An 18339-nucleotide genomic window follows, 5' to 3' on the forward strand; every position below is an offset into this window, starting at 1 on the left:
CTTCTTATAGAATGGAAAAAGGTAGCAGCTCCGTTACCTATGGCTCCCTTAGCAAACCTGGTTCTCTGTGCTGTGGAAGACCCAAGAGATGCGCTCAGTCTCTGTATCTTGAAGGATGGAAGGCAACTGCTGAGGGTAGGGCACATAAAAGTGTGTGACCCTGGGCATGGCTACTATGGACACTGAGGATGAATCATACTGAGCAAAGGTATAGCATTCACCAAACACGCAGCAGCCTTTGAGATTTAATTTCATATACTTGGAATTTGAACTACTGTATGGCATTTAATACTAAGAGAAGTCTTTTAAGATGCACTGGCTACTACACAAATGCAATCCATATTTTCTTTAAAAAAAAATTATCAAGTAGCTTGCCTAGAGCTTTGGTGCTTCGTTTTGTTATGGATTAAAACATTACAATTGGAAGGTTTTTTTCACTGCATAAATTCTAAGGCAGATGTACTACAAAATAACCATTTTCAGCTCGCCTTCTTTATGGGAGAGTTATTGCAGAGTGCCATGGCTCTTCTCTGCCTCCTCATCAGCTTTCCATGTAGGCATGACCCAGTGTGTGGGCAGCTCTTCTGACTTGATATAACGAGGATTTTAGCTCTAGTCACTATGTGTTGCATATTGTAAGAAGTAATTATCAAAGCAAAATCATCTAAGATCATGTTTAAATCTACTCTTGTTGACTATGCTGCATCAGTGAAGATAAAATTGTTCAGCAGGTTTGAGTTGACTCTGTGCTTGTTGTTTACTAATGATTTATTTTCACCAGTTTAGATTCAGCAAAATAGTCCTAGAATGGAATGTTCTTAACGTTATTTGATGAATTACAAGCATATGCGGTGTAACTGTGACATCCTTAGGGATGTAGGAATGGGGATATGTTATAATCATAGCTTCAGCTCTTTGGTTGTCATAAAATATGCAAAGTTAAGTGTTTCACAGGCTCTGGGTAGTTGTTTTACATAGGCAAAACACAAACCAAATGTCTTTTAGGCAGGAAAATTTAGCTTTAAGTTAAGAGTACTAACAAAAATAATCTTCCAACATATTTATTCTTATATTTTTTTCCCCAGTGACTTTCTTTGTACAGCCCCCAGAGGTCTCTTTGTATTTGCTTCTAAAAAAGCAGTGGCTGTGTATTGGTCATGGCATATTTCACTTTTAATTTCAGAAATCTGTTTTTAATGTAAAAACTCTTGTTGATCATCACAGTCAAATAGGAAGCTTTCTCTGTTTTTTAGCACCATTCTATCATTTGTGTTTTTCCAAGTTAAATATGTTTGTGTGTAACAGCTTTTTGCCTTTTCCGGGTTCTTAAGCCTTTGTGAAAATGCAAAAGTAATAAAGCAAAACTGAAAAGCTGAAATGTGGCAGTAAAAGCAACTTCCTCTGCGAGGATTTTTTCCTACTGATTCATTCTACAGGCGGTGAATGGCAACAGCTTTGTAGCACCTTCTCCTTTCTCTTGGATTTGACAGTTGGGATTTTGTTTAAGGGATGGAAAAAAAGGTGGCAGTGGGTTCTCAGTGCTACAGAGATTAAGTTGAAAATATTTTGATTGGTAAAACATTATCAGTGGGTTCTTTTTCTCCATATACTTACTTCGTATTGTGCAACACAACTCCCTCCTCTCCACCCTGATTCTGTATATGGTTTCAAAGACAGCATTAAATTAAAGCATCCATATGGGAACTTTCTATCTCCAGGTCTAATATGACTCTCACTTGTTTATCAGTGATGTAAGTTGCACTCCTCTTTTGTGGTTTCATTGATGTTGTGAGGGAAATTGTTCAACTAAATTTTCTTATGTTATCCAAAAAAAAAAAAACCAGAAAAAACAAAACACAACAAAAAGCTTTTCTGCCCCGTTGAAAAATGTTAATCTTCAGGTTAAAGCCATAATTACAGTTAATTTCAGTGTGAAAATAAAAGTTGATGTTGTGGTTTAACCCTAGTAGACAGGTAAGCCCTTCAGCCACTCACTCAGTCCCCCTCAGTGGGAGGAGAATCGGGGGGGGTAAAAGTGTGCAAACCTGTTTATGATTTGTCTCTCCCCTTCCTGTTCTTGTGGCTGCTCTGCTGCAGAACAGGCTGCTGCTTCTGATGCTCTCTCCAGCTCCCTTGTACATACTGTGGTCAAATCTGTCGTTATTGTGAGCCCTTTGAGCGCCATGTTAGATGTAAAATGGGTTGTTGTGGTTTAATCCTAGCAGGCAGCAAAGCCCCACACAGCTGCTTGTTTACTCCCCTAACAGTGGGCTGGGGAGAGAATTGGTAAGGTAAAAGTAAGAAAATTCATGGTTTGAGGTAGAGTTTAATAAACTGGGGGAGAGGGGAAGATGTTTCCTACATGACAGTGCTGTCTGGTTTCAGATCCTGTTCTAAGCCAGTTGATACATCCGACTTTTAACATCTTGAAGCAATGATTTACATAGCTGTAGAAATTCATCAGTATTTTCACTTGTCTCATTGCTTTTTAAGGTTGTTTTTTTGTTCTAACTGCTACTCCATTAATGTCATACTCTGATAAAGATAGTACAGTCATACCAGTTCCCCTCTTCTGTGCCATACCTGCTGTTACACAGTTGTGTTCCCTTTCAGATTTTCATTTCTGAGGTGAGGAGTTGATTAATGTAGTCTGTATAGAATCTGTGTCATATAAATTACTATCACAATTACGACTTCTCGGGTTTTTCCTCCTAATTTTAACAGTCTCTTTGCTCTTTCATTGCTGTTGAGCAGAGTTATATCTTGAATTTTTTTTAGCCTTAACCACCCTGAAAAACTGTGTGTTGTTTGAAAACTTTGTCATCTTCTTACTCTCACTCATTCCAGATCGTAGTATTCAATGTGTTCGTAAATATACCTATTTGCAGGTTCTCTGGGAATATTATGAAGAAAAACGACTATGTATTTCTAAGCTTTCTTTCCAATTTTTAAGCATTTCTAAAACAAGAATTAACATCTAACATCTTAGCATTTCTTAGAGCCTTCGTTAAATGACTTTGCTGAAGTCCAATTACACCGTATCACCTTTACCCCAGCGTTTCTCAGCTCTTCCACAGAGCTACTCTGTTACTGATTTTTCTAGGATGTGGCTTCCCTCAAACAAATCTACTTGCTTTTGCCTAGTGTGCCTTATACATAGAAGCTTGCCTAATTTTATTTGTCTTTATAGGTGCTACGAATTTGCCTAATACAAGCTCCTAGCATCTGAAATGTCTTTGTAAAATTTGGGTCATATTTGCTGCTTATGCACAGAGGCTGATTTAAGCGAAAGATGATTCTATATTGAAATGTTTAGTGTATTGTGTAGTCCTGGCAAAGTGTAACTTTTCAATATTTCTTCTAAAACTTTGTTTTTCTGAAACCTTGTCCATTGAGACTGTGCATAGCTTCCTTGGTGCTCCTTCTCTACAATCTGTAGAGAACAGCTGTCACGCAGAACCCATCTGATCAATACAAATAAGAACACGCTAACTAGATTACACTGTTAAAATCATTAAAAACCAAAAAAGCCCACGTAATACTATTCACATGATGGACCAGAATCTTGAACTGGTACTGTGACTATTTTCCTGCTGTCTTTTCATGTATTTAGTTGCTTCCAAAATAATATTATCATAACCAAATAAGTATTACATATTTTACAAAAGTATGCCCAGAATACTAAGGTCTTGTTTTTTTTTTTTTTGTCCTGTGGAACATATTCCTATTTGCCTCTGGCTTTAAAAGTCTCATTTGTTTCATTGAAGCCCTGTACTGTTGATCTTCTGAAGAGCTCTTAGTCTATTTTTGCAACCATGTAGTGTTCAGGAATCGTATTTTTTATAAATGAAAACTCTGGTTTTAACAGAACACTTCCTTCAAAAGAATTTTAGAATTCAAATTCTGTTCAAGCTGCACTGAGATGTTCGTGTCCATCCTCTCCCATGTTCCCACCCTGGCCTGGTGACTAGTGTCATTAATCAACTACTTATAGTAGAAAAAATACAGGCAAGGAAAGAATGACAAGATAATGTATATATCTTGTGAAATGACAGTTTATAAACTCCACTAGATTTCCCAGAGTTGTTTTAACTATGTAGAACTACTATACTGCATAGCAGAATTGCAAAGGATGAGGAACATGCTATTCCATGCACTTTACAGAGCCAAAACAGTTCTTACTTCAGCATACACACAAAAAGATGACAAGATGATAAAGATCATGAAAAAATACAATGCAATTATTGTGAGAATCAATCAGAAGTCATCATACAAATATCTTACTTGCCAAAAAAAATCCAGTTACCATTGTACTTATATAAAAATTACATGCTCATAGGCATCTCTCTCAAACATTAAGAAATCCTACCCTTTTTTTGTTTAAAAAAAAAAAACAACAAAAAACCCCACTGGCTGATCATTGTAATTCGTTTGACATATTTATACCCAATTTCACCAAAAGTGAATGAAATAAAATCACATAAAAATTAAGCCAAGTTTATATTGCAGAAGTGTTATGTTTACTTAGCTCAGTATGAGTATTATGAGTAACTTTTGTAAAACCAGAATATTGTACAGAATTAGTAAAAATGCACAAATTTTGACACAGGTTTGGCATAAAAAGTGACATGATCCATCAGAGAAGTTACTGGTAGTAATATTAAAACTGACTTCTTTACATCAGGTTACTTGAGCCATACTGCTTGTATGTGTTCAGGATAATAAATCCTTATTTTATGGAGCTTAACACCTAGTGTTTAATCGGTTCACCTTTCTAGCCTTTAAGTTGTTCTTGGGATAAAATGCTTGCTATTTAAGAAAATTAAGTGTATCTTCTGTAATTATAACTGAATTAATGGCAGTTGTATTCTTCCTCATTTTCAAACCATGCATGTTACTGAGCTGTCAAATATTTTCTGGAAAAAATACTTCTATAAATGTAGTTAAAATGCTGATGTATTTGAAACCAATTAAAACAGAGAAGTACATAAAATCTGTAATGATTTATATAGCTCTTTTGCATAGGACACATTATTTTTTGCAAAATTCATTATTTAAATACAGAAGTTTGTTATATTAATGTCTATATACAAGATTCCTTATACATATTCAATCCACTTCATGGAAATCTCCTTAAAGAGTTAGTGTTCTAGTTTAGTCCAACAGAAGATGTCGGAGAACTTCCTATTTTGTTTTCTTGGATAAACAAGAGTGAAGTACTTCTGAAAAGCAACTTCTTATTTTCACAAACAGAAGTAAGAGTTCTCTTTTTTTTTTTTACCAGGAAGAAAGACAGACCAGGATTAGTAGCTGTACAGCATAGCATTTGGTAATCTTAAATTGATGTGATGATGAACTGATATAAATCCTGAAGCAACAGAAAGAAATTATTATCAATTCCTTTAAACAATCAAATCAGAGATTTCTTCTTTAAAGAACTTGAGTAGGGAGTGGTAGTAGAAAAACGCTCTTGTGTATATTGTCCAAGTTTTATTTCTGAAGTACTTTCCAGTGCTAGGCCTGAATCTCCATGAAGTCTTCTGCAGATAAGTTGGAATACAGTCTTACGGACGCTTCTGGACATTAGGAAATACATAACTGGGTCTAAGCAGCTGTTAAAAGATGAGAATATGAGCATCACCTCGTTGCATTTGTGAATGATTTCCTTCCAATGACAAGATGGATTTTGTAACTGTGATGTAATGTAGACAAACCGGAATATGTGGTAAGGAACAAAACAGATGGTGAAAATAATGAGCACAATGAAGGAGTTCCTTGCTGTCTGGGTGTACTTTCCTGCATTGGGAAAATTTGCTCTTTTCCTCGAAATTTTCAGGAGGTTCTTAGCAATTTTAACATATGAAAGTATCAAAAGGAAAAAAACTATCCAAAAAATGATTACAGTAACATAATTTAAAATTGCTTCTGTCTTTGCATTGTGTTTATTTCGGTAATGAAAGCACATAGTAGAATTGCTGTTCTCGCTTTTGAAGAAAGATGGTGCAACTACTATTATAAATCCTGTTAGTGCGATTGCCCACACCACGCAACAGATAAGTATACTTCGTCTAGTAGTTAACATTTTAGGGCGCTTCACAGACTTATTTATTTTTACATAACGATCTAGACTGATTAATCCCAACAGTACTATGCTAATATACATGTTCATATAAAATAGAGTTCCTACAATCTTGCATAAAATCAGTCCAAACAGCCAGGTGTTTTTGGTAGCATGATAGAGTATTCGGAAGGGAAGACAGAAGATCAACAGAAGGTCTGCAACGGCTACATTTAGCAAGTAAACTTGGATAGAGTTCCTTTTCTGATGAATGCACAGGAAAGCAAACAGGGCTATAATATTTCCAACCAATCCAACAACAAAAATAATAGAGTAAAAAACTATCAAAGCAAGTGACAGTGAGTTGTCATCTAAGGAACAAGTGGCATTGTTTTGAATTTCTGAGGCATTTATGGCTAAGTTAGGTAGGTTACTCCAAAAGTCCTCCTTGTATGGAATAATGGTCAGTAAATCAGCTGAAGCTGCACCCATCATTTGTGAGGATTTTTTTAGCTGTTCTGTAGGAGTGCAAAGAGAAATTGTAAAAATTAAATCACCACTGGATCATTTTCATGTGTTTGTTTGCTTATTGCATACAGTCTTACGTGATGTAAACATTAAAGGAAATCACCAAAACAAGTAAATGCACCGAAGTATCATTGTAGCTGAGTAGAAGGACTTTCAGATAGGTATCATGATAGAGTGTAAATCTAGAATAACCAGTTCCCTGTTTTAGTTAACAAGAAGTACACGAGAACAGATGGTATAGAGTACTCACACAACCATTTTTGTAGTTATATCTTTATAATTGTTATTGTTTTCAAAATCAACTGTTACGGTTTGCTACAGACTTTATAAGTTAATTTTTTTTTTGTTTTTCTATAAGTACAAATAATTTTGTTAAGTTCAGACATTAGGATTTGTCTTTCTAACACAGAAAACTTTTTAATTAAGATGCAAGAATGGGTAAGCATAGCTAAGTGTTCTCAGTGTTGATACAAAGTACTTAGAAATATGTCAAAACAATTCTAAATTCATCAGTATTAATTTTAAATAAGTGCCCAGGATCTCTCCCATACAAGTCACAAGTTTTCAACTAGAAAAGCAATTGTAAATTAATATTTATTTGTCTATGTAATGTTAGAAGTAACACTATGAGCTTGTTTTTAATATTTTATATCTTCATGTAAATGTGTTTTTTCCTTAACTGTTCACAAATCAATATTATGCAAAGAAACTAATACTAGTTGGAAGTCACATTAATGCAGTAACACTGTTTTCACATTTACCTTGTTTTCGTTGCTTCCTTTGTTTTAATTTCAAAGTTTTTAATTTCACTAAGCTTACTTTTGACCAGGAAGGTACAATGTAGAAGTTGCAAATCAGTTTTGACCAAAGAAGGAAAAACAAAAAAGTGTGTGGTTAAGAGAGCAGAATCAGAACTAGCTGTTTAGAGTGATGGTTGGCTGATTAGTAATGATACAACTTCGTCCTCAGTTTATATTTCATAGTGATAAAAGATTCCATAAATAAGTTTGCTTTGATTTTCTCATTTTTAAGGAGCAAGCTTTTTTCTCCTAATCCCACAAAAACTATAGAATTGGTGTTAAAATAGTTTTTCATTTGCATGCTAGGTCTAAAAAATGCAAATTTACATTTAAATGTGTGACATGGCTGCAGCAGTGAAAATGGCAGCACTTTAGATAAAAATCTCAGTAAGAATTAATGCACATACAGAATCTGCATTATTGAGAGGACAGACTAAAATATTTTAAATGTGCTGTGTAGATTGACCGCACAAATGTATTAAATTTGTACAATATGTTAGCAGTTTAAAAAGTATTCCTGTTTTCATATTGTCCAGGCAAGATGTAATTTTGAAAGTTTCATTAAAAAAAAAAACTGATGCTTTCAAATACATCCCGAAACCTATCTACTGCGAGAATTTCTTGTTATGATGCTTTTCTGTAGAAATGATTGACATCATAACTTGCAAAGTATTTACAAGTTTTAGGTCAATGAGAGTGAAAAATCTATTACATTGCACATGCATTAGAAATGTAACTTTTCACTACCATAAGTTTTGTCACCTGGAAGCAAACAGGCATGCTTTTAACCCTAGGTGTATTTAAGAAAGAGTTCGAAGGTTAGTAGTACCTTTGCAGTTAAATGACATTTTAATAGAAATCTGGTTTAATATGGGTAAAGTATAAAAGAAGACACTTACCATTTATATATTGAGAACTTCTGCTGATTTTCAAAACCACTAGTGAAGACAGGGAGGAGTAACATGCAAGTCCTCTTATTAGAAAGCTAGATCACCAGCTTCTCTGTGAAAGTGATAAGAATCAGCTGACATAGTACAATTAGCAACAAGGGGAAGTTTAACTAGTGTTGCAACTGGGGTTTTTTGAAATGTGTTTTAACTAGCAAAACGCAGTTTATTGAAAAGCTCAATTTTGCTGTTAATTTGGGGTTTGCTGGGAGACATTCTATAATAAAATTTTCTCTGAGTTGGAGATTTGGATTTTTTTATTTTATTTTTTTTCTCAGAAACTTTGTTTCTGGTGGGCAGTGTCAGTGGCTTCCTTTTTGGATGACAGTTATGTTGGTGCATTCTCTCATCTTTTTAATATTGTCATGGAAGTTGATTAATCACCACGGTAAAATGGTACATTTTGCTTGCGTTGGTGTAGTTGTTCCATCTACCTTCTTGCCTGGGGTTAGAAGTTTGAGGTTGATCTTTTTTCCACTCAGAATGGCAGCAATGAGAGATTGTGAAAGTGCCCTAAGTGGTGTGGCTTAAGAATTTCAATGAGGCAGGAGTGGGATACAATGTGCTGAGATAATACCATCTGGTAATAATATTTTTAAATAGGGTGAAAGGGATTGAAAGTTACATTTATAAATTGCAAATTTAGAAATTGATTCTAGAAATCCTGATATATGGTAGCCTAAATTTAATGATCATCTCAAGAACATTGTCTTGACTTGGTATTCTCCTTAGTATTTGAAATGATAATTTCCATGTTAATTTTATTACTATATCATCTGTTTAGGAATGAAGCTTTTATGGGTTTCTGCACATTTCAGCTATACTTGTAAACAGGCTCTGTGCATTCTTATTTGAAGGTCATTGCCTTGTATAATTGAAGCTTTTTAGAGGAAAACATAGGTGAAAGCAGATAATGATTTTAAGTAGTCAGATTGAGCTTATTGTAGCTCTTTTGTACTATTTTGAGGTGCAGGGTTTGTCATTTAAGCAGCAATGTATTCTCAAGAAGCAGTATACATAATTGACATTCTCCCTTTTAAATAATGATTGACTGCAAAATGAGGCAGGAAGTCATTCTGTATCAAATGTAGCAGTTTGGCTATGTGTATTATATATTAAACTGTGTTCAAACTATGTCTATATGTTGCTTCATCCTACAGCAGTCAGTATCCATCCAAACTGTTGTGTAATATTATTCCATTTTTATATGTTACACCTCACTAGTAGAAAGACAGTGGAAAATAAAAGATGTCTGTGCCTGGAATCAGTTCAGAACCCTAAACAATTCCCAGCCACCCCACCCTACCCCTTGAAAGCTTAAGTATGAAAAGTAAAAAGAAATTACAAGTGTTAATTTTTTACTTCCATTTTATTATGATTTCACTTTGTGTTCCTTGTGAATCCTGGTAAGTCCTGAAAGAATATTGCTGTGGCTGGCACAATTGAAAGGGAAGCCAGTGAAGAAAGATGAGACCATGCCAGGGAAAAAAAATACCTGAAATTAAGAAATACCGAAATAAATAAATAAATGAGAACTAGCTTCTGTTTGCAAATTTATGAAATCAAGTTCTAAAATGCCAATTCTATTTCTCAAATAATAAGATAATTTTTCTGGGTTTTTGTCTTTTCAGCCACACTGTGTACTGCTTGCCTCAAAAGAGAATTCAGCCCCAGTGAAGCTTGGTGGCTTCGGGGTAGCAATTCAGTTAGGAGAGTCCGGGCTAGTTGCTGGAGGTAAGAAGTTTTCCTTTGAAGTTATATAATATTATGCATGTTTTATTGCAGAGTTCGGTTATTCTCACACAGACTGGCCTGCAAAACAAGAACTCAAAAATAATCTTTCACTAAAGACTTGTTAACATTATACATGCACACAGTTAAGCTAAATTGCCTGTAATTTGTAATGTAGTGCACACATATACTGACTATTAAATCCCTCTAAATGTTACTTAATAGGAGCTTACATTGATTTGATCAAAATAGAATTGAAAAGAGCAAAAAATTTTCCACCTTAATGCAATCTTTGGCATAATTCTTCCATGCTTGACAAAACAATCAAATAAAAATGCTATCAGGACTGAAATGTATGTGAAAGCAATTAAGGATGTACTACAGCATTGTCAATGCTCCCCAATGTTTCTTAGGCAATTTCTGTCAGAACACTATGCTGTTTAATAGCAAAATCTAACTAGTTTTCACATGTGACTCTTTTCTATGTTTTAATATTTCATTGTAATTATTGCATAAAACATCAGTATCTTGGTGCATATGTATATTTTTTGACTGTGTTTTGTTTTCTGTGGATTTTATTTCCTCTAGCTGCCTTCCATATTGTTCCAGACAATAGGGTTACGCTTTTATCAGCCTACACAGATGAAGACCCAATCAATTTTCTGGTGCTTTCATTGCCAGAGTAGGAGACCAGAGCAAAAGATTTTGTTAGTTTTATTATTTTTTTCTTCAAAACAAGTAACCTCCTCTTAGTACCATGTTTCTTCAGAAACTCAGATTTCTTAATCTATTTACTTAAAGGTCTGCATCCACTTGGCTTTTCTATGCTTTTTAAATTAAAAAGCAAATCCAACATAAGCATGACAACAGCTTCCATTCCCTTCCTGATGTTACTAATACCCTTGAAATGTCCTAGTATCTTACTGAGAGACCTAGATACATCTTTTCAAAGAGAATACCCATTCAGTTAAGCTACTGTTCCCTTAATGGAAAGGTCACTCCCTTCTTTACTTTTCCTGTGTTTCTCAAATTTTCAGTACCTCAGCCACTGCTTTTTTTCATGCGAGTTCCTGCACTTTTATTTATGATTCTCCCACTTCTTCATATTTTCACCGAGCAACTCTATCCATTTCTTCTGTTTCAGCTGCTCTTCTGAAGATAGTCAGATATAGTGTACTTTCTTTCAGACTACTAACTGTCTCTTAAGAAACCTCAAGTTCAACTTGGAAAAAATCCTGTGCTTTTCTCCAGATTTCTCATATCCTTTCTTTTCTGCTACTATTCACTGTTCCGTGATCCCACACATCGCTCATGTGCTCAACCTCCACACAGTCGTCAGTGCTGGTCTAGTCTTTCCTTTTTTATGTGAAAATGTTTTCATTCCTTCTGTTCTGTTTACAGTACTTCTAGAAGCTTCTTTCTTAAGCATCATCACTGTAATAATTCTCTGTATCTTGCCTCATCCATCTCAACTTCTGCCATATCAATCTACCTTCATTCTTTTTTCATTTTTTTTTTTCTAACTCTTTCTCAACTGTCACTTCCAATTTGCATCTTTTTTTCAGTACTTGCTACTTTCAGTTTCAAGTTCCTCTTGCATTCACGGATACACAGAGTAATTCCACTTCATTTATGTACCATGGAAGGCCACAGTGCTACTACTTGTTTCAAGATTTCTCCCTGACTCCATATCTCCTTCTTCCCATCTTCCATTTAAATCCTTATATGACAAACTACATCAGTTGTCCGGCAGTTCTTTTCCCTTCCCTACCTGAAGCATTGTCCCATCTACAGCACTTCTATGATTCACTTGCAAGATTTTATTTCTTCAACTTTACAATGTCACCCCATAGGTGTTATGTGAAAGTTAACAATGCTGTCTATTTGAACTGGGCTATAAATTCCTTGTAAAAAAATGTTTATCTGCATATTTGTTTAAGCTATCTATGTGCCCTATGGTTATGTTTTGTTTGGTAATGCTGATAATAAGTTACAGTCAGTACCTATTTTTCAGTTGTCTCCTAAATTAAATAGGAGCTCTCTGTATAGATAGGTTTGAGCAGTATAAAACCCAATGCACTTTCACATGCTTTTCCTAACTTTTAGTGAAAAACATTAATTCAGCTTCACATAGTCAATTATTTCCCTTTCAGCATGGCAGTTCCTATATTTGGTGTTTAGCACATCTAAAAAGGAAAATCTCTATTAAGTAAAACCTATTATGGCACTAAGATTCTTTTACTGACCTAAAACCCCCCGTGCTTCTAAGTCATTTCAGTGCTAAGTACACCTTAAAATTTTTATAACACTGAAAACACACTGCCTTATACTTACAGAAAGTGGAATCCTTATTAATCTTTCTGTATCTAGGTAATGTGTATTAGTGCAGTACCCTAGCAGAATAGACTAATTACTAGTGTAAATCACTATGTAAATGACCCTGATATTGAAGAGCAGAAATCTTTTCTCTTTCTTTATGTTGCTTGGAGTAATTTCTCATTTAAACCAAAAAAGAATAGCTTTCCTTTAGAAAAAGCACGTCAACACTGAAAGTAATGTAACTGTAGAAAAGTTCAACTGACAGGACTCTTCCCTTATCTAAACCCCAGCCATTATGCAAAAGCTCTTCAATATCTGATGATTACTCTCTCTTTTCCTCCTAAAATAGGAGTTGCTGTATCTAAAATATTCAGAGGTTACCAGTGTTCTAGAAACTTTTTCTTGCTTTCATGTGTTTGTGCCATTTTGCTTTCCTTTTTACACTGGTATAGCTGTGCTTGGTAAGCACAGATAGTGTGTAGCCCAGGACAACACAAATAAAAGGGAATTTTCTCCCTCAATATCTTCAAAGCCTGCCTTGTAGGGTCCAGATTTTGCTTTCTTTGGGATTACAGAACTTTTTTAACTTAAAAGACATCTTTTTTTTTTTTTTTTTTTCCAGTGTGTATAAACTGATTTTTGTGAGAAAGGGTATTTTTGTAAATAAGTTAAGCCTCGGGAATTGAAAGTAGACCAGTCCCAATCTTTTGATGTAAGTCAAAGATAGACTTGTGTTGTTTAGAAGGATTATAACTACAGTGTTCTTTTGAGCAGATAGAGGATTATTTCAGACACGTAAGGGAGCTTATGATAGCAAGCTCTGATGTCATACTAGATGTCATTAATGAAAATGTCTGTGGAGTAGATTTTAGGAACATGACTTTGTTTTATCAGCTAACAACCCAGTCGAGTTTTTTTTTAGGGTAATTTAATTATTATTAAGTACCAGAAAAGGAGACGTAGCCATAACTAATTTTTCATAAGACCAGAATGGAAAATGTAAGGGAATACTTCCAGTTCCACTGTGTTTGTCCATAAGCTGCAATGCAATGAATAAAAAGCATGTGTCATCTTACAAGTTACAGAAAACTCTTTTCATGAGCTACCAATATCAAGGTCTCTCTTCTTGCAGTTCTTATATCAGAAGGAGAAAGTTTTGCTAAGTGTATTCATTTGAAGCATCGAAGGAGGTACTTTATGATGGAATTCTGGCAGTATGCTCAGTAGTTACAGATCATCATAATTTGTAACTGAACTCTATTGTGGAACAGGGATGTGGATAGCAAACTGTCCATGTTTACATGGTTATGCAGCTGGAGTAGTGGAACCTCTGGGAAGTCAGTGAATATAGCAATCTCACACTACTATCTCTGTCTTCTACCTTAAACGACTTTCTTTCAGAATGTGGTATGAATAGTCTCAATATTTTCTTACATAAATGTGACATCAGATTTATCAGATATCAAATATCTCAGATGCTAAATCTTGGGGGTTTTATCTAGTATATGGTATAAAAGTCTGAAGGAGCAAAAGCCATTCAGTCCACAATTTCTTATTTCCTCCACATAATCTACTTACTTTCTCCCGGTTTCCACTAGCAAAAATAACTGTATGAGGTTCTGTACTGTCAAGTCTTATATATGGATAGCTGACTCCTTTTCACTTTTTACCTTTAGCAGCAAAATGTCACAAGTATGATGCTAATCCAGTCCAGCATTGATTTGTATGTATTATTAGTTAGTCCCCCTAAGGTGCTTCAGAATCTCATGGTATCTTCAGGTATCCTATCACAACCATCATCAGCTTCCTGGCAAACATCTTGTATGTTCTTAATAGAAGTACAGCACATAAATATCAAGTGTTCTTGGTTCTTCATCCACTAGTCTTTTAGAGTTACTACAAAAAATAGTAGAAGAAAGCATTCCCATAAATTTCCCTGCAAGTAAAACTGTGGAATTGGGGAGGGATCTTTTAAGTTCCTTTTTTTTTATATTTTCTTTCCATCAATGTAAAAGTGATCACAGAATAGTTTGGGTTGGAAGGGACCTTTGAAAGTCATCTAGTCCAACCCCACTGCAATGATCAGGGACATCTTCAACTACATCAGGATATTCAGAGCCCCATCCAACCTGACCTTGAATGCTTCCAGGGATGGGGCATCTACCACTTCTCTGGGCAACCTGTTCTAGTGTTTCACTAAACTGGATCTTCTTGGTTTAAAGAACATATTTTTGAATTGTTGTGTTTGTACACTGTATAGACTTTTTTCTTTTCATCATCTTCTGAATGATACAGCAGATCTTTATTTTGTTTTCCAAGAAGTAAATGTTTATAAACTGATGTCCTACACTAGTATTCTCCTTTCTACTAAATGGTAGCATTTCTTTCTTTGCCAAAGCAAATGCACAATTTCACTTTTTTTTTTCCTAAAAAATAAAAAATTTGAGAGTCTTCAAATTTTTACCTCTGGTAGACTTAAAAAAAAAAAAAATCAACAACAACAAAACATACAACTGTGGTTTACTGTCTCTCAGAAATTCCACTTCACGTCTGGGTCAATTTGAGAGCATTTACAAGAAGCTAATGTATTTAAAAGTCAGTTTAGGTTTACTTCCTCCATCACAGTTATATGGCTGAAAATGCCATTGAACCAGTTATTATAATTTGTCTGTTTAACGTATGATCTCTGTTCATTTTCTGGACACTAATATCCAGTTATCCAGTCCTCTGCTGGTGCATCTTTTAAAATACATTTTCTACATTTTCTTCAGGCAGTCTTCTGTGCTGAAGCTGAATTGCCTTTTTTTTTTCCCCCCTCTCTTTTTTTTTTTTTTCTTTTTTTTTTTTTTTTAACCTATTCATCCTCTCTGTACACCTGCCTTAAACATCTCTATTGTCTGGAGTAATGTGGAAAGGAATTAAAAGCATGAAGTATTGACCTAGCTGATCTGTTGTGTGTGATTCTTCAATTCCTTCCACATTATTCTGGACATCCCACTCTTTTAGAAACTCCTTAATTTATGAACATATTTCTTATTACACTATTATGAGAGGTCAGATGGTGATGTTTATTAGTACCTCACATTTTTTTCCTAAAAATTATTTGTTCCAGTTGTTTCCTTATACATCGTTCAGATACTACTGCTGTTGAAAGACTCTCCTTCTGATATCTTGGTCATCAATCCCCTGCCTTAGGGATGACAAAATCTGATTGGGTCTCTGTATATACTCTTCTTCTTGTGGAAAGCATAGCCCTATTGTCTGGAATAATATGGAAAGAGTCATAGAAACTAAATTATCAAAGGTAAGTCAACATTTATCTTTGGTGCTTGTAAATGATGTCAGATTGACTACATCTGAAGACTGAAGGTCTCTGTTTATTCACAGGAAAAATCAGTAAAATTAGCAATTTTATGAATTTCCAGACTACCATCATGCTTCAAAACTGGCTGATAAGAAAGCTTACCTCTAGAAATATGATATCAAATGTCTGTACCTATTCAGGCATTGAGTGCTTCCTAGGTCAGCAAATACTTTGATGTAGGCATTTATTTACAATAAATTGGATGCATCCAAGTATCACAACGAGTGGATACCACTGCAGAGTCTTCATATAGTGATGATTTTCTGTTAATGCTATTCTAGAAAAGTTAAGAAAAACCTAGAAGCATATAAACAAAAAATTAATTCCAGTCTTCCATATGATTTCTTCTCACATACAAATACGACTGAAAATCATGTGTGCATTATTTATATAATGATTAATACTTAATATTTATATAAATAATATTATGTGTATAATATTTATTTAAAGAAAACAATGGTAATTTTTATGGGCAGTCATTCAAACATATCCATAAGTGTTCTTATATCCTGAGGAATAGAAGACCTGTGGAAGGCAGAAGTTTCCTACTAAAGAGAGAAAAATGCCTTTGCTTACTATTCTGTCTCACGCTGCTTCCAAAAGGATGCAGAGCTTCTCCCAGAACACCAAAGAAAATTCAAAAGCTTCTAAAATATTTTAAACAACTGAACTGTTTGGAACAATATTAAAATTTTACACTGCACGAGTTTAGGAGGCAAATTTTGTACTAGATAATTTTCAGCAGAAGTGATATTTGGTCTAAAGAGCAGTGAGTATCCATGATCTTAGAAAACTTTGATGTCTACAGATTCTGTTTATCCTGCTGCTGATGCTCACCTTACAGTTGTTGTGGTTGCAACATAGGAAAATTCCCTATCAATGTACGTGCAGATGTGCACGCCGTTCATTTTGCTGAGCTAAGTGTGACCCAGAAGTGCAGTGCAGCAGTCATTGCTCAAGTCAGTTTTTTAGAAAAACCTCAAAAGCAACATTTGCTCCTTTTGATGAACCCAGTGGTTTGTCGTCATGAGGATGACAGCTGCCCCGGAACCTGCTTTAGACTTTTGAAGTTTCTAATACACACATATGTACATTTTCTTATCCTATTTAAATGGACAGCTCAGTATCAACCAATTAAGTTTCTGTTCGTCCTGGGTTTGCTTTTTCACAGCACCATCACCTCCCTATCGAAAGTATCAGGATCCTGTAGTCTGTACTAAAAAGGTTATGAAACCAAATCATTCTGTAATTATTTTCAGTAATTATAATCTAACAGTGGTAAATGGCAGGATTTTATTAAGTTAGCCTAGCTTTCTTTCTCATTTCATTTGTTTTTATAGAGCTCTCATTTTAAATTTGAAAGTGAGTATTAAGGTTTAGTAGTACTGGTTTTTCAGCATGCTATTAAGTAGCATCCATTTTTCATTCAGTTTACAGCAGCAGTTTCTTGGGGTTTTAAACAGCTGTGTAGAATGTTTCCTATTATTGAACTAGCCTATTCTTTCTGCTCAACATTAAGCAGTTCATTGAAGTGGATTTTTATAATATACTGGTTTTGAGCTAGGGCTATGAAGATCCAATTCTTACACTTGTAATCTACGTGCTTCAACTTCCAAGGGAGGAGAAAAAAACTTTGGGGTGATCAGAAAAGGGTGGTGGTTTTTAACCAGAGCTTCTAAGTCTGTCAGTTTGTCTGTAAGAGCACTTGTGCGCTAATTAAACATGCAGCCTCACATTCTGATATCAAGAGGCTATGATTTGTCCATTATCACATAGAGAGTAGGAAACAAAAACCTCAAGAAGCTTGTTTTGTTAGAAAAAAAAAATGTGTCTCAGGAAAAAAATTATTATGAAGGTCACTGATAATGCACAGAGTGCTGGCAGTGCATGGCTGCTGCATAAGAAAAGCTCGCATATTATGTTTTGTCTGCAATTTTGGTAAGCATACTGTTGCAAGTTATGTTTGCTATTTGTTGACATTCAATGGCTTTACCAGTGTTTTTGTACTTTCTTGCACTGTGCTCAGGAAGTGAAATAGAGGGGAAAAGAAAATCTGAAATTGTTGTCCACCATCAAGACCCTGCTTAGCAAAATTTAGGGAAGATGTTTAATGTTCAGTTTCAAGAAACTGTTCTGTTCTGAATATATTTATGAGTGCATATAAATAATGAAGGATTTTTCTTGCTTATCAATCTCAGCAAAGTAATTTTCATTCAAAACATTGTTTGCTGAAGGGAAGAAGGAAGAAATATACACATTTTTTATTATCTCTTGACACTGTAGAGTACTTAATTGCAGGCTGTATAAAATAGCTAAGGTGATATTTCAAAACTAATGAAAGAAACAAGCTGTATCTTTGGTGGGAGATTGGTCGTATTTTTCCCTGTTCGGTCAGTGTTCTGTATGTTAACACCAGCATAACACATTTGGTGGGCTGACCTTGGCTAAGGGCCAGACTCCTACCAGCTGCTCACTCGCGCTCTCTCTTCATCAGAGCAAGGGAAGAAAATAGGATGAAAAAGTTCACAGGTCAAGGTAAATATATAAAAACTGCTTACCAGTTACCATCATAGGTAAAACAGACCTAACTTG

General features: G+C 34.9%; 2 protein-coding genes across 14 annotated transcripts in view; one reads left to right on the top strand and one right to left on the bottom strand.

Annotated features, from left to right (window-relative positions):
- Nucleotides 1-18339, top strand: part of CASK (calcium/calmodulin dependent serine protein kinase) — a 197748-nt gene that overhangs the window by 98257 nt on the left and 81152 nt on the right. For 11 of the 12 annotated variants that reach the window (XM_061359328.1, XM_061359325.1, XM_061359327.1 and 8 more), the window contains one exon: nt 9965-10067. In XM_061359328.1, coding sequence (XP_061215312.1) covers nt 9965-10067 — 103 coding nt within the window. Of the gene's footprint in view, nt 1-9964; nt 10068-15555; nt 15688-18339 lie in introns of those variants that run through there. The other variant, XM_061359336.1, reaches the window with a different exon arrangement.
- Nucleotides 4388-8426, bottom strand: GPR34 (G protein-coupled receptor 34). Of its 2 annotated transcripts, none has more exons than XM_061359315.1 (2): nt 8286-8426; nt 4388-6576 (listed from the first exon to the last, which is right to left on the bottom strand). In XM_061359315.1, the coding sequence occupies exon 2, from the start codon at nt 6551-6553 to the stop codon at nt 5411-5413; it is 1143 nt and encodes a 380-aa protein (XP_061215299.1). In that variant the 5' UTR covers nt 6554-6576; nt 8286-8426; the 3' UTR covers nt 4388-5410. The 2 variants fall into 2 exon arrangements, with proteins under 2 accessions (XP_061215299.1, XP_061215298.1); XM_061359314.1 differs by having other exon boundaries at nt 4388-6571; nt 8280-8390.

Source organism: Neopsephotus bourkii, unplaced genomic scaffold (assembly GCF_033783945.1).
Source record: "Neopsephotus bourkii isolate Nb327-2 ecotype Australia unplaced genomic scaffold, CSIRO-AGI_Nbou_v1 NB_962, whole genome shotgun sequence".
NCBI classification, from domain to species: domain Eukaryota; kingdom Metazoa; phylum Chordata; class Aves; order Psittaciformes; family Psittacidae; genus Neopsephotus; species Neopsephotus bourkii.